We start from the raw sequence: 16363 nt of genomic DNA, 5'->3' as shown, positions 1-16363 counted from the left end.
ACACCGATTGAGTTACATAAAAATATCCTTGTGGCCCCGCTCTTATCCCCACTGGAACCAAGTTTTATATTAAAATATAAATTATATATGTGATATATAGTTGTGACAACGATCTACATGTTATATAATAATAATAATGATTATGTTGTTCAATTCATTAATTTTGAATAATCACGTTTAAGTCCAATCTTGTTTTGCTTTGGCCATATCTTTTAGTGTTGGGAATTTGGGATTATCTCTCCAGTTTTTACTGTTAAAGAAAGCAATAATTTTATGTGTGTACATTTAGAAAATAATATATGAAATAGTTTGCATCCTCTCTATAAAAAAATAGCTAGTGCCCCTCGGAAAAAAATAGGGGGAAAATAGCTGATAGATGGCTATCAATGACCCTTACTCTTCTAAGTTTTAAGACAAACAATAGATTACTAACATCTGTTTTATCTATTTCTAGCTATAACAATTAACTGTGTTTATTGCTATAAAAGAGTTATGTTTAGCTACGTCATGAAACTCTATCAGCTTTTGGATTGATGTGTCTATAACATATCCACAACATATCCACGAGTGATCTAGGAATATATACGACGTGTACTCTAGCAAAATACTCCATAGAGAGAAATAGACATGTATTAATCGTGTATTGGTAAATATCTTTAATGAACTTTGGTATAGGTGGACTATTACATTAACAAACAATAAATGATCATGTTAATTTTTATATATAACATTTAGCTATATCATTATTAATTAAAACGGTGATGGATCAAACACAAATTTATTACGAGACCCACCAAAAAAATCATCAAATCTCCCAATTGTTGTTTTTATATACGGTAAAGAACCGTCCTACTATACACTAATTTTGAAAAAAAAAACTGGTTTCAGATGCGAAAAAGAAAATAATTTCAAATAAATTAAACCGAGAAGTGGCCAATGACCGAGTTGCCCCCCTCCTTCCGTTTCCCTGTTCGGTTCGTCCTCTCACGGCCGCACCTTTACCCTCTTGGACCGATCTGCCGCGCCGCCCGATCTGCAGCAGCGCGAGCGCCTCCTCGCCCGCGCCGCCGGCGAGAGGGCCCCTGGGGCACGGCGTGGAGCGGCCTCCTCCTCCTCCTCCTCCCCTTCCCCCAACCCTCCTCCTCACCCTGGTGGGGACCGGGGGGCCTCCTCAGCGCGCGCGCGCGGGGCCGCCAGCGAGAGGGGCGAGGCGGCCGGCCTCCTTCCACCGGCGCCCATCGCGGTCCGGATCGGATTGAAGGTATGATTTGTCTCCCCCCCGTAGCCCTCGTTCCTCTTCGGCGACCGGTTGATGGGGCGGCGTCGGTGCGGATTGTAAATCCGTCCGGATTTCCTTCAATTAACCATCCATTTCTTGTTGATACCGTTGATGTATGGTGTAACACTAGTAGAAGATTGTGTTTCTAAAGAAAATTTGGGTGTTCTGCTGAATCCCCACGCCCCCCACGTTAGGTCTGCCTTGAGCAATTAGTCTGAATTTTCTGTTGGGTTTCAGGTCATCCGCGGTTAGGAGCTACTAATTCTTGAGGGCGTATTTGCAATACAGGCGTGGGGATCAGTTGGATCTCTGATTGAGTAATTTTTCTTTTTTGATTGACCCTCTCCAGACCACAGAGAAAGTCAAATTGGAATTATAGTCTGTCTTGTTCAGTTATTTTCTCTGCTTTCGAGAGCTTGGTAGTATTTAGTATGGTCACTGGCTACCGCTGCAGATTGTGGATCGACCTAGGAGTGCCTAGAAATTATTGTTTGCTTGATGTGAAATTGGTTTTAACTGATACTCTGGGTTCTGATGGCTGTGTTCCGTTTGCAGGTTAGGGACGATTATCTTGACGTGAGGACCCATGTCCAATTATCACGAAGACCACATCGAAGAGATGGATGATGATTACGACATGGACGACACTGCTGATGACATGGCTGAAGAGCATTATGACCGAGGGATGAGGGATTCAGATTCAGAGGATGAAGAGCATGGCCAGTCGGTATGCCCATTGTTGTGTCTTTGTGGGCTCATTGCCTGAGTATTCATGTTTTGACAACATTATTTATTATGAAGTTCTGTGTTTGCTGGAACACTATTCACTGATGATGACCCGGAGTGTACGGCAAATGAACATTGTTGTAGTGCTTCGTTTACCTAGCTACTTGTGCTTTATTCAAAGCAAGGGCTAGATAGTATTTTGGTGGTATAACTTATCACGTTTGGCTGTGGTACTTATTACAAATCCTCTTGTTTAGAGAGCTAACTGAGTCCACTTAACAAGAATACCATTGTCTGTTGATAATCGCGAGCCTTGTGCAGCTATCTACTGTTTGGAAGGTTGGCTGAACTGAATCCATCAAACTTGTCTTACACAGTCTCACAATACAATTTGTCCGCTACCACTCGTAATTTCACCTCTTCGGTACTGTCTCCACATATCTTTTTCAAGATTGTGCCTCATGTGCATAATCTTATTTCATTTGTATGGTAATGTTGAGTACAAAAGATGACAAGGGGGTGTCAGTGTGTCACATTACCTCGTTATATATTGCCCAATTTAAATATGTGGCCATGATTGGTATGATTTAGTTGATCATACATCTAAAACCTACCATGTAGATCTTTACAAGCATTGCAAATATCTTGTATTAGGATCTCTAAGGATACGCTATAATTCCTGTCATATGTTTAGTTCTAGTTTCCTGCTATGCAAATGCTGACATTGTTTTGTCTTGATAGAGAACACTGTTATGTCTTCTCACTGTGTATTTATTTATAACCATAATCTTCAACTTTACCACTATTAGAGTTTCTACACATGTGGTTGTCTTTGATATAATAGCAATTTGGTGATTGTTATTTATTATATATGCCACACTTCAATGCATTAAATTGTCACTTTCCTTTTTCATGTGTAGAATTATAAGATTCCAGATACATCATCAGCGGATGCAAGAAAAGGAAAAGATATTCAAGGAATACCATGGGAAAAGCTAGCGATCACACGCGATAAATATAGACAGACCAGATTAGATCAGTACAAGAACTATGAGAACATGCCTAATTCTGGAGAAGCAGCAGCAAAGGTGTGTTATTTTGAAAGCTTACCATGTATAACTGTCTAAACGTGTGCGCCTGACAGTTGACACTTGCATGCAGGAATGCAAACCAACTGAGAAAGGCGGGATGTATTATGAATTCAGGCAAAATACTAGATCAGTAAAATCGACTATACTACATTTTCAGGTGGGGCTATTCTTATATAGTTATATCTCTTACTTTCCTTTCAAGATAATGTGCCCCAACTATTATTGGACATAATTGATTAGATATTGTGCTAGCTGGTTATATCAAGATTCTGAGTGTTCCATTGTAAGTTCATGGTGTTTTACATTTTATTAACCAAATTAGTTTCAGGCTCGTAAGTGTCAAAGTCATCTCTATTTCCTCCCTTTGTAGTTTTTCCATGGGGAAAATCCAAATACCCCCCTACAAGTCAGCGTTGCTTGTACTCTCCCCCCTACAACTTAACTCTGTACATAGCCCCCCCCCCTCCCGTCCCCCAATGATTCAATTTCTCTTCTAACTTTCCTCGCATCCCATTTTCGTTGGCTCATGGTTGCTAAGGCGTTGATGCAGCGATAAGGCGCTGCCAGGGAGCATGGCGTCTGCCATCGCCTTGCCAAATTGTCTAGGGCATCTCCATGGCGGGTAATGGCACTATAGCGAGAGGAAAGGAGGCCGTAGAAGAAGGGGGGAGAGGCGTGATTTTGCGACGGTAGACCCGCGCGCGCGAAAAAAAATGGGCGCTAGCCTTTGCGCATGAAGGGAAAGGAATATGGTGCTACTTTTTGGCATGAAAAAGAAACTAAGAATCAGATCAGATTAGATCAGAGGGCTAGGGGGGCAGTAAGCCAACAACGACCCCACAGTGACCCCATCGTCTGGTAACGCCAGCGACGATCCTTCGCAAGAACGATCCAGATATTTTCTTGTCTCCCCTGCTCTGCTTCTTCCTCTATTCTTCTCCTTCCTCTGCTTGCTCTGCTCTGTTGTGACCATCTATCTCTATTCTAAAAGTTTATTTCTTCATCTACTAATCATTTGCTTCCCCTCTGTTCCTTTCCCCTCCCTTACTCCTTGACCCTGTTCTTTGTATTTATAGCAGATTGATGCTCTTCTCCTCTGATTATGAAACTAATGTATGTTAAAATGCATGTTTAATTTGATACCATATTAGGTTATTTTGTTTGCCACCTTATTTGTTTTTGACCGTCTAAGGCGTCACCTTGCCTTACGCTTTACCGCTATAGCAGTAAGGCAATCTGGGGTAGCCTTACCGCCTTAAAAACCATGCATCGATTCCTCCTTGTTTCAATTTCCATGCCCTATAGGCCTCTAGTTTGGCATGGTGATGGAAACCCACTCCATATCTTCAAAAGTATGATCTCCTAGCTCTCTAATTCTGTGTGCAAAACACGATGATCATATACTATAGAGAGGACTTAGAGAAGAAAACGATCTGTATTTCAGCTCTGGCAAGAGCAGGCGTGCTGGTGAAAAAATCGATCTGTACTTAATATACTATATAAAGAGAACATGCTGAAGACCCAAGGGTAGAGATGGCAATGGGGACCCGCGACCCGAGACCCGATGGGTATTTACTCCATTAGGGTATGGGTATGAGCTAAATATATTACCCGTGGGTAAGTAATTGGGTAAATACTTTCACCCGATGGGTACGCGGATATGAAAACATTCTTATGATCCTTATACCCGTTTACCCATGGATAATAAATACTCGTAAGTTTAAATGCATGTCATGGCCTAATATCATATTAGCCTAGCCTAATTAACCAAAACTATAGGTGTTTAAACCATCCATACTTTTTCCACTCTATTATATGAATGTGTGATGTCCTAAGTATCTAGCGTCTACGCATATACTGTATGAAAAATGTGATATTTAGATTGTTTTGAACTTTTGCGGGTATATGGGTAACCCGATGGGTAAGATTTACCAAACGGGTATGGGTATGGGGAATTTTTTTTACCCGTGACGGGTATGGGTATTTTAATGGTACGAAATTTTACTAGTGGGTATGGATATGTGATAGCAATATCCAATGGATATTTACCCATTGCCATCCCTACCCAAGGGGCGTGAGAAATTGAAAGAACAAGGAGAAGTAGATGAAAATGGGATGTGGGGGGAAGTTAGAAGAGAAATTGAGTTGTAAGGGGTTTTATGCATGAAATTGAGTTGTAGGGCGGATAATAGAACCACTACTGAAATATACAGGGAATAAAGGGGGTAATTTGATTTCCCCCTTTTTCCTTCACAACTTCTTTTGAATATTCCCAAAATAAAAGATCATTGTGCTTGAATTGATAATATTCCAAATAGAGGAATTTTTTTATCATTTTGTTTGGCTCTATTAGGTTTTCAACTTTGTAGCAAGTACTACAAAGTTTTCTTGTTAACTGCAGGGAACTCCTTTGCTGTTTTCTTGTTAAAAAAAAACTTGCATTAATGTTAAACATATTTGAAAAAAAACCAATGTTACCCGCTTATTACATTATGTGAAAATGAGAGTCCTGTTGATTTGTATTTCCCTGCGACTAATGTATCCATGCATTTGCCTTTCATGATAACCTATTCGTCTTTAATGGCTCAGAATATTCAGTGATCTCTGGTGGTCCTGAATATGTGGTTTTTATAATGACTTGTAAATTGGTAATCAAAGATGTTTCAGTGTCTGATTATTATTAATTCTTGCTTGATGTTCCTCTCTTTTATATGATTCACAATTGCAGAGATTCAAATAATTGACCTAACTTTTCCTGCAGTTGAGAAATTTAGTATGGGCTACATCCAAGCATGATGTGTACCTAATGTCACATTTCTCCATTCTTCATTGGTCGGCACTTAAAAGTCTTGATACTGAGCTTATGAATGTCCAAGGACATGTGGCACCCAGGGAGGTATGATATCTTCCCTTTCTTCGTCCCATATCAATTTTTCTTTATTCTACCTTTGGTTATTATGCACTAGTATTGATGTTTCATGATTTTTTTGTTACAGAAGCACCCTGGAAGCTTACTTGAGGGTTTTTCTGGGACCCAAGTAAGTACCTTGTCAGTCAAGGATAATTTGCTGGTAGCTGGTGGATTTCAAGGAGAGCTAATCTGCAAGGTATATTATTTAAATTGATTCTGGTTCTTTTGAATCAATCCATATAGCCATAGCTTAGTAGGTTTCGAGCAACTGGCATATGTTCTAGCTCTATGGCAATTAAACAGTTTCCATTATTTTAGAGTTTTAGTCATGCTCTCTGCATCAATATCATACTTTTACTGGTGAACACCTCTGGATTGATCCTTTTAAGAGTTTTTTTGTGACATGTGTATGGTGAACCAACATATTCACTGAGTTTGCAAATCAAACACAACTGTATGCAAATTTTCTGAAAAATAACCAAATGATATATGATGTGCATCTTATCACATGCTTAATCTGCATATGAACTGTGTAGGTTTATCCTTTTTAAAATTTTCTTTAATTCTTTGTTGATGGGATCATGGGAAATGCAGCACCTTGATCGAGAAGGAGTTAGCTTTTGCTGTCGAACTACATATGATGAGAATGCTATTACTAATGCAGTTGAGATATTCAATACTACCAGGTAATTGCATTATACCTGTTTTTAAGTTGTATCCTTGTTGAGCAGGTGCTTATATTAATTCTGTCTTATTCCCAGTGGTGCTGTTCACTTCATGGCATCGAATAATGACTCTGGTGTAAGAGACTATGATATGGAGAGGTTTCAGCTCTACAAGCATTTTCAGTTTGAGTGGCCAGTGAATGTAAGTCCTTTTCTTTCTCTTCCCTGTATTATCATATTTTATGGCTTCTTTCGTTTTTTCAGGCTTTACTTCATTTTCTTTGTTTGATATTCTTCTTTGCAATAATTGTTTTATGTCATGGTAGGTTTATTTTTGACACCTTGCTGTTGGAGTGTTGGTAAACCCACTACAGTTAGGGTATGAATGCATGATTGGCATAGACGTTCATAATTTCACATTGCCATAGTTTGGCATTATGTGGCTCTGTACAAGTATGGTGCTACATCATGGAAATCTCATAAATGCTAACGATAAAACCATTTGATTTCCTTTTCCCCCAAAAAAGCATTTACAAACAAGATCCAATATCAGTATGTGCCAGATCAAAACCAATGGAATGCTTAAGATGTTTTAATTTCTGTACATAGGTCTCATGAGATACTGTTATTTTGTTGATGCAGCATACAGCTTTGAGTCCCGACAGAAAGCTTGTTGTTATTGTGGGGGATGATCCTAATGGTTTACTAATTGATGCCAATTCAGGAAAGGTATGCCAGTGCACATGCAAAACCTGGGGATAAAGTGTCATATATGATAATCAAACTTTGACCAAAATGTCTCATTGAAGTATGGCATGCATGATAATTGGTTACTTTATTTCCCGGTGCAGACACTTCATACCTTGAAGGGCCATTTTGATTACTCGTTTGCATCAGCTTGGAGCCCAGATGGCAGAACATTTGCTACTGGCAACCAAGACAAGACATGCCGGATTTGGGATGCACGGAATCTCTCAAAATCCCTCCATGTTTTGAGGGGTAACCTTGGAGCCATTAGGTCGATCCGCTTCACGTCGGATGGGCAGTTCATGTCGATGGCAGAACCAGCGGACTTTGTCCACATCTTCGATGTTGGGAGTGATTACAATAGAAGGCAAGAGCTGGACTTCTTTGGTGAGATATCTGGCATGTCTTTCAGCCCTGACACCGACATGCTTTTCGTCGGTGTGTGGGATAGAACGTACGGTAGCCTCCTCCAGTTCAGCCGTCTGTACGAGCACTCTTATCTTGACTCGCTGTGTTGAGTGAGGTGAGAAACATAAAGCAGACGTTGGGCGTGCTGTGCCTCAGCTGTGCACCCTGTGCCAAATCTTGTCGTCATACATTAGGTATCTCCAAATCAGAAATTGAAGTTTACCCGATAATTCAATTAATAAATCTTGTACCCTTCTGTATGTGTATATAAAGAAATGTACAGAGATGCTCAGATGCCTATAGCCTGTACCAGTGTAGTGCGCCAAATCATGTGTTAGATTGCAGGGAGAAATGTGATGTGAACCTTTCAGGTCGATGATGCTGTAACTGATGAGTGGTGAATTGGACCGCATCACCTCTCTTATCTATATCAATCAAGCCAAGTTTCTTGATGTTTTCTGGGCGGAAGTTGTGATGTTCGGATGCGATTGTGCTAAGGTGCAACTTTGTCATGTGGTATCTTGATATCTTTTGATTGAATGCATCCTGTAGGTTATTGTGATGCTGTTTTACGCAAGATGGATGGTACTGCACTATTGCTTGCAGACTTTGCAATATCTCTCCAATATATCCCCATGAGTCCATGACATAGGCCTTTCATGATGCGAATAAACGGAAGTGACCCGTGCCGTGTGATCTGCTGATTACTGCATCCCTATCTTTTCGCTTATCTTTTCACTTATGTTATATCTATTAGTCAAATTTTAATTTTTAACCTTAAATTTAAATTAGATTTTGGAGTGTTTTTATCGTAGCTTATTTTTTAGTCTTAGTTTCTAGATAACTAATTCATAAAATATTTTTCATTTGTAAATAGATTATTTGGCCGATTTTCTAAATAAGCCAAACATCACCTTGAATTTTTCATGGAAGAGGCCGATTTTTTCACAATTTAGCTCTTTTCGCAAAGAAATTTTACAAATAAACTCATCAATAAACATATCCAAAAATAGACCTATTTCTCGATTTCACATAACATGTCGCCGAGGTGGGGTTGATGGACTTAACTCCATGCCAACTCTACCTCGTTGCATATTAGATCCTAATCAACCTCACATCGGCACCATACATTGTGGTGTTGAGTTATTATACCTCGGTGACACGTTACGTGATGTTGAGAAATGAGTCCATATTTAGATAATGTTTCTTAATGGTTTTATTTATAAAATTTAGTTGTGAAAAGATTAAAATGCGAAAAAATCACAAGAGGCATGGATGTCCGATTACTAGTTAAAAAGTAGGCTAACAATAACACAGAACATCGTAAATTTTGATAGTTTATAAGCCGAAACGAAAAGAAGGGTTGATCCACTTATTAACACCGGCACCAATCGATTGTTGTTTAACAAGGGTTGAGAAACTTGGTCATGACATAACAATTATCTTTCGCCACAAACATAATTAAGATCCATATGGTCCTAGTCAAGATAGACTATTGCAAGTCATTTGTACGGAGTATTTGACAAAGAAAGAGAAGAAGGGTTTTCATAAAAAGTAAAGACGATGATGTGGAAATCCACGCACACTTCTTTCAGGACCAGCCCACCGAGGATTTCCAAATTGTTAGCAGCGGATCCTCCTCCTGGGCGAGCTATGGAGCTACCTATTCTTTCTTTCATTCTATTTGTCTATGTATGCTTGGGCGAGTGCCATAAGCAGATCTATATAGCCGGATCGTAGGTTAGGGTGGTTACAACTTACAAGTAATGTTTCACTCCTTCAGGTTTACAAATTATTCACAAATTATTTTTCGTTTGTAAAATATCCTATTTTGTTTTTTCTCTAAGACTAAAGTGAATGGTTTTGTAGCACAAAGGTAGCGTCCACCTGTTTCTTTCTATATATCACCTAAATAATTAAAAATGAAAAAATTGGCAAGATATATTAATGTGAGATTTTTCGCTACACAAATATGTAAATTCAAATTTAACTTATAAAAGTTGTAACACAAAATAAATTAAATTAAAACTAGTATGTATACATTCATAATTATCATTTTTATATTTGTTGTTTGTAAAATGGTATATCTCATGTTAGTGTATCCAGTAAAAAAATTATATTTGAAGTAACTATTTATGAGACGTACAATTAAAAAACACTTCCCCGCGTTCTGACTTCTGAGTGCCAAATGAATGGTAGTACGCCGCTTTATTGAGGGTGTATTTTCCATTTCAAATGCTGCTGTGTTGCTGCTGATCTACGTGATGGCCAATTATATGGCCATATATAGTGGCAATGAGGAAAGAAGTTGTGTCCCCGCCACGCTACCTCCAACAATAATACGGAATATCCGATCCAAACTCTCCCAAAACTAGATGGCTAGTAACTAATTATAACATCTTCCACTCTATATCCTATTATTCCCTAAAAACATCTTCAACTACTCATCTATCCTAAAAATAGATGAAGACTATAAATTGACCTCTAACAGAACGACCATCCTACCATCTATTTTTGAATATCATCCATATTAAGAGAGAACCTTCATATTTAAATGATCTCTCTCCATCCTCCAACTAGATATAGAGGATGTCATATATAGATGATCTGGTGGAGTACAAAGAGATTTAAAGGATGAAACTGTCTTAGATAATCATCTAAATGAAGATATAGATGATCAAATTTAGATGAGCGGTTGGGGATGCTCTAAGGTCACGTACAAAGATGCTTACTAGCTAACTCTCTTGCCACGTAAGCAAATTTGGTGACGTGGAGAGTGAAGGAGAGAGAAAAACTGCTGTCATGCATAGCAACGGCTTAAAGTCGACTCTTAGCATTTATTAAAAGAAAATTTTTTGCATGAGGGCGGATAAAAAAAAATAGCATAATAAAATATATTTAGGGCAATTGCATAACTGGCCTTACTTTAAAGTTCAATTGTGGATTTAGCTTTGTTTTTTCAGTTTACAGATTTGACCCCGCTTTTAAGAATTAAAGCTCACTTTTGGCTGTGTCTAAGAGAAAAATCGGTTGGATCACCTATATCATAAATCCTAGATCCGCCACTGCTGGACGCGCACGCTTGCCGCCGCGGGACCTGGCCGCCACGTGCTTGCCCGCGCCGCTCCTTCGCTGCCCATGCTGCTCGCCGCCCGCCTGAAGAACAGCCTCCGACCGGGAGGGAGAGGAGAGGGAGGAGTGAATATAGGGTTAGAGTAGCCAAGGGTATTGTTGTTATTTCGCGTGGTTTTTCTTTTTTTCTATTTACACTACTCATGGTTATTTAACAGTAGAGCTAAACGGTGGTTTTAATTTTGAAAAATAGAGCTAAATTTGCAAACTGAAAAAAACAAGGCTAAATCCGTAATTGGACTCCAAAGTAGGACCAGTTATGCAATTGTCCCAATATATTTTATTACATTAATAAAGAAACCATACCTGACTCTACCTTAGCACGTATCATTATAAAATAGATTTTTATTGCTAGCGTGGATCAAATAATAGTCCATAATAAGCTCTACCTTTGAACTGCCCTAATAAAATATGGTTAATTTTTTATAACTTTAATTATTAATAATTTTTAAAATACATAGTTTGAAAACACTAGAATAACAAGTATGTATAGAAAATAATAATTATACAAAATAATAGTTATAAATAAATATAAATTTAGAAGATCATATTGTTGTCTAAAACAATAAATATTTTAATAGGTGTTGCCGTAGAATTTTTGGCCTAATTCAAAAAATACGTAATTATCATTTAATTTTTTGTGATTGAATTTTTTATTAAATATATTTTAATCATAACTTATTTTTTAGAAATTTAAAAATAAATAAATAAATAAATAATCATATTAAAAGTTTACTGTGTCACCTATCTATAAAAATACGAGTGATCATTTATATATGCGTAGTACTATATCTGAGGCGGCACGGAGACTAGTTAACAATGGGCAGCGCATCCGCGGTGGCGCCGCAGCCGAAGCGATCCACGGCGGCGCCGCCAGCGACTGGCATGGCCAGACGCGGATGGTTGACGGAGGGGGACGACCGTCACGGGCTCGCGCGCAGACGGATAGACCATGAGCTCATGGATCTCTGGCTCGACCCGCCGCCGTACTGCCGGCCCGGGCCAGCGCGAGTGAAGGACCGCTTCCACTGGGCGGTGATCATCGACGGCCCCGCCGGCACCCCCTACGCCGGCGGCACGTTCCCGGTCGACGTCTGGTTCCCCGCCAGCTACCCCTTTCGGCCCCCGAAGCTCGTCTTCAAGACCAAGGTATTGCACCCCCTGATCGATCGATCTGTCGCCTAGTCCATCCAAGATTGGTCGCCGGTTTCTCGATCGTCGACGGATCGAGTTGTTCTAGCTCTAACTGTTTTGCCGGAAAATTCTCCAACTAATCCGTCGCTAAATATTCTGCCACGTTTGTTTCAATCTCGTGATCCGAATGCATGGATCGATGCATGCATGTCTCGATCTGCAGGTGTACCATCCGAACATCGACTGGAAGGGGAGGATGGTGCTGGACACCTTCCGGGAGAAATGGTCGCCGGCGTTCACGATCAGCAAGCTCCTCGTGGCCTTCGTCTCCGTCCTCTTCGACCCGCTGCTCGATCACCCGGTCAGCCGCCGCATGGCCCGGCAGTACGAGCACGAGTACGAGCTGTACGAGAGGAAGGCCATGGCGTGGACGGCGAAGTACTCCTCGGAGCCGATCGTTTCGCACTACCCGGCGTTCGCGGTCGTCGCCATCACGCCGCCGGCCGTTCCTCACTTCCCGGCAACGGCGGCCAGGAGGAATTCTGCCGCATCTTCAAACAGCAGCCGCATCGGACTGCGTGTTAAGGACGAGAAGAGTCTCTGGGGAAGGACAGTGAGGATTGTTCAGGGCTGGGCTGGTCACCATACCATCTACTGCACTATAGATTAGCTAAGTTATTTCTTCCAGGCAAATTAGGAGAGCAAAAAAAACCAGTTGTTTCTATATTTTCATTTACTGGCTCGGGAACTATATATAGAGTTTTATCTGAGCAATGCCTGGGAAGCGATATGATCACATATCGATGAGTTACGCTACGTACTTTCCTTCAATAAGAATATTTCTAGATTTTTATTGCCTTCTGCAAAAAAAAAATGAGTACAAAATCTCATTATCTCAAATTTGTAAGGTAGATTCTTAGCTTTCTAGTAGTTAGTTCTATTGTTTATACTATTAATATATATCAAAAGTCAGCTAATCTTTCGTTCTTCGTACTTCGTACACGAAAGAACGGAGGCTTAGTCATCTCTTCAGGTCAAGAATATTGTATCCTACAACGCAAATGTCTAGAGATCACAACGATCACAACAGGGCAGTGACATGGCTATGACTCTATGAATGTTGATGAAACAAAGTCATTCATCTATGTCTGTTGTTCGGCAGTTCACCTCACCATTCAGCTTGTAATTAAAGAAGTGCATGTTGATGTGTGGCACTGGAGTTTCTGTGATCTTTAATGCATTAGGTTCACATTATTCATTATGCTGTCGTTTTGGTTGTGTGGCGCCTCGAGCCATATATATTCCGCAATTTGGAACGTATCGAATTTTAGAAAATATATTGATTTCAGGACAAGCTTTTGCTGTCCTTCCTCGATAACCAAGTGAAACGCCTAACAAAATTAGTTAGTAATGCATGTAAATTGTACTTTCGGAGGTTTCCCACCAGCCATTTAGATGTTGTTAGAGCAACTCCAACAGCTCCGCATCCAAACTTGTCATCTCTGTTTTTTTTTTGGCAAAATCTAAAAAAATTGTCTCCAACAGTTTGGCATCTGAGTTCTCAAATTTTAGCAATTTGTCATATCCTCTCGTTTATGCGCATATATGGGAGACGAAGTTTCACTTGGCATCCAGAAAAGTACGACGCTAGATTTCTCTCGCGTCTTCGCCAGGAACTTTCAGCGCACGCATTTTTCTTGTGTCGACGCCATCTCCTCATGACCCGGCGTCGCGACGCCACCGCCGCCATCCCCGGCGCCGCCGCCTCCACCGCCCCGCCGCTCTCCCCCACACGCGCGCCACCTCGGCGTGGCCCAGTTCGTCGCGACCGCGCGCGTCGCCTTCGCCGCCTGGCGCCTCTGCCCGCCCACAAGCGTCGCCGTCGTGTGCGCCTGCACCCGCGCCCACGGCCCGACGGCACGCCGCGGATCCACGCACTCGCGTCCGTCGGCGCCCCCACTGTCCCCCGCACACGCGCCACCTCGCCGTAGCCCAGCTCGTCGCCGTGGCCCAGCTCGTCGCCGCCTTGAGCTTGTCTTATGTAGGTAACAGACTTCTTCCGCTAGCCCCTCCATGGATCATTCACAAGCTCTTGGGTATATTATTGGTGGTAATGGCCGTAGAGGTGAAGCAGATCAGCTTGCAAAGGGAGTCTTGATCAAATGGATCGATATAATTTGTCTGTGGAAATAGTGTAGGTATTAGGACCATCACATGAGCCAACTGAAGAGGAGCCACGAAATTCATATTTGTAGGGCAGTATAAATAATGTAGCAGAAAAAAGAACTGTATGTCTATTCTGCATAGCATAAGTGGTGATTTACAAAAGAAAAAAAGATTATATCAGCATAGAACTACAATTTATGGTTTGCATATAGTGATAATTGTCAGATGCAGATGATATATAGCAGAGGAATGCATTTAAATATCTGTTTTATATCCTCCTCAAAGTTCTGCTCAAGTAGACAATCAACGTCATCGATAACAAGGCACTACAGAAAAAAAAAGTAGCATGACAAATAGGCATGTTTTTAGCATGACAAATAGCGTCGGTGGCACGGCCGGCAGCACGCGGACCTCGCGGGGGCGCGGGAGGAGCAGGTGACGCGGGCACGCTGCGCGGTCGGCGGCGCGCAGCCGTCGTGGGTACGCGGAGTAGGCGGCGCGGCCGGTGGCGCGCGGATATAAAGGGAGTAAAAGTAAAAATAGCAGGCCGTCTCGCGGGAAAAGAAATTGCGCGTGCCGAATGCATCAAAAAGGGTAGACTTCCCCTCCAAACAATTCGCGCTAAAATTGACTATTGCTGCTATCCAATTCGAACTATCTATGGAGTATTAGGAGTCAAAATTTGGCGTCGCGGGGGCACCGAAGAGGTGGCGCGGCTGGCAGGGTGTGTGTCACGCCCAGAAATTTACACCAAATTTCTGAACAATAGCATGTATTAAATCTCGGTCCAGGCATCAGCCCGAGTACACACTATGACAAATCAATACACAGTTCCACGACTTAAAAACAAATAAAAACAATTATCTATCGAAATGCAGCGGAAAAGGAAAACAAACTAAACCATCTAATCTTCAGCTTCAGCTAGCGAAGACGGCTCCACACCACAGGCACTCTCGACGGCGGACTGAACCTTACTTCAACCTTCGGAACAACCTTCTTCTGACACAGGCTCTGGCACTTGCTCTGGTGGGGGAAAAGTAAGCAAGGCTGAGTACAAACCACCGTACTCAACAAGTAACACCCAAGAGAGGGAGAATAATGAATGCAATAGGGTATCAAGGATAGGCTAAGGTTAAATTGCACAAAGCTGCAGTAATTTAGCAAAACAGTAAATAAAATAAACTGAAATAAAAGGTAAAGTAACATTTAAAATAATCATCCACTGTCCAACGTTACACCACGTTGCAACAGGCCCAAACCACTGTCGAACGTTACACCACGTAGCGACAGGGTCAACCCTCTGCCCAACGTTAAACCACGTTGCGACAGACCCAAACCACTGCCAACGTTACACCACATTGCGCAGGGTGAAACCAATTCCAAGATTTGTAAAATTATTAAAGGGGTTCAACTAATCCCAGTGAGTCTGTCAGTTCGCCCAATAACCGCGGGCACGGCTATTCGAATAGTTTTACTCTGCAGAGGTGTACAACTTTACCCACAAGACATAGCTGCCAAGCATGTTATCATGCCCCAACGTATCACCACGATACCTCAGTACGGAAACCATGATAAGACCTTTCACCTAACCCTCCCTAGACAATCGCACCACACTTCAGGTTTCACCCCCTCCTTTACACCAAGTCGGGCAGTCCCCTCTTGTGCCTTGGTAGATCCGGAAGCAGGAGAAGCTTTCGTTACACCACGATTGCCCGTCCATACTCCATCACGCCTACCCTTGCCTAGGTACGTCGAATAGGGACAAGCTAGATTACGAGTCTCACCGTTGCCCATTCTGGCTTGTGGTTAGTACGTGTAAGACCTTCAGGGTTTCCTGAGAACCGGTCCTTAATTGCCATGGGTGCGACTCTCAAAACCATGCACCCACAACCCACCATAAGCAATATTTTAGTTGCATTAATCCATATCGGGAAATGAATAATGATAACACCCATTAAAGGTCTATCAAAGTTTAATCAATAATCAAAATAAGAATTGGTGAGCTAGTTGAACTAAGCATGGCTAAGCATTGACTAACCCTAATCCTAGTCAAATTAACCCTGGGATGACAATAATAAAGAGTGGGAATCAACGGGTATAGAGG

The 16363-nt window shown here is 41.4% G+C and overlaps 2 protein-coding genes across 3 annotated transcripts; both read left to right on the top strand.

Moving 5' to 3' along the window:
* Positions 1-1003: 1003 nt before the first annotated feature.
* On the top strand, positions 1004-8295 carry LOC102700305 (uncharacterized WD repeat-containing protein C2A9.03-like). 2 transcript variants are annotated; one of them, XM_006647745.3, is made up of 10 exons: positions 1004-1261; positions 1835-2006; positions 2926-3093; positions 3167-3253; positions 5858-5992; positions 6093-6203; positions 6602-6693; positions 6769-6874; positions 7315-7401; positions 7524-8295. In XM_006647745.3, the coding sequence occupies exons 2-10, from the start codon at positions 1866-1868 to the stop codon at positions 7935-7937; spliced, it is 1341 nt and encodes a 446-aa protein (XP_006647808.1). In that variant the 5' UTR covers positions 1004-1261; positions 1835-1865; the 3' UTR covers positions 7938-8295. The 2 variants fall into 2 exon arrangements, with proteins under 2 accessions (XP_006647808.1, XP_015689331.1); XM_015833845.2 differs by lacking the exon at positions 1004-1261 and adding an exon at positions 1581-1596.
* A 3448-nt stretch (positions 8296-11743) lies between these two features.
* LOC102714710 (ubiquitin-conjugating enzyme E2 11-like) lies at positions 11744-13243 on the top strand. Its single transcript, XM_006648939.3, has 2 exons — positions 11744-12108; positions 12317-13243. Exons 1-2 carry the CDS (start codon positions 11779-11781, stop codon positions 12761-12763), a joined length of 777 nt encoding a protein of 258 aa, XP_006649002.3. The 5' UTR covers positions 11744-11778; the 3' UTR covers positions 12764-13243.
* The last annotated feature ends 3120 nt before the right edge of the window (positions 13244-16363 follow it).

This window comes from Oryza brachyantha, chromosome 2 (assembly GCF_000231095.2).
Source record: "Oryza brachyantha chromosome 2, ObraRS2, whole genome shotgun sequence".
NCBI lineage: Eukaryota > Viridiplantae > Streptophyta > Magnoliopsida > Poales > Poaceae > Oryza > Oryza brachyantha.
This window is presented reverse-complemented; position numbering and strand designations above follow the sequence as displayed.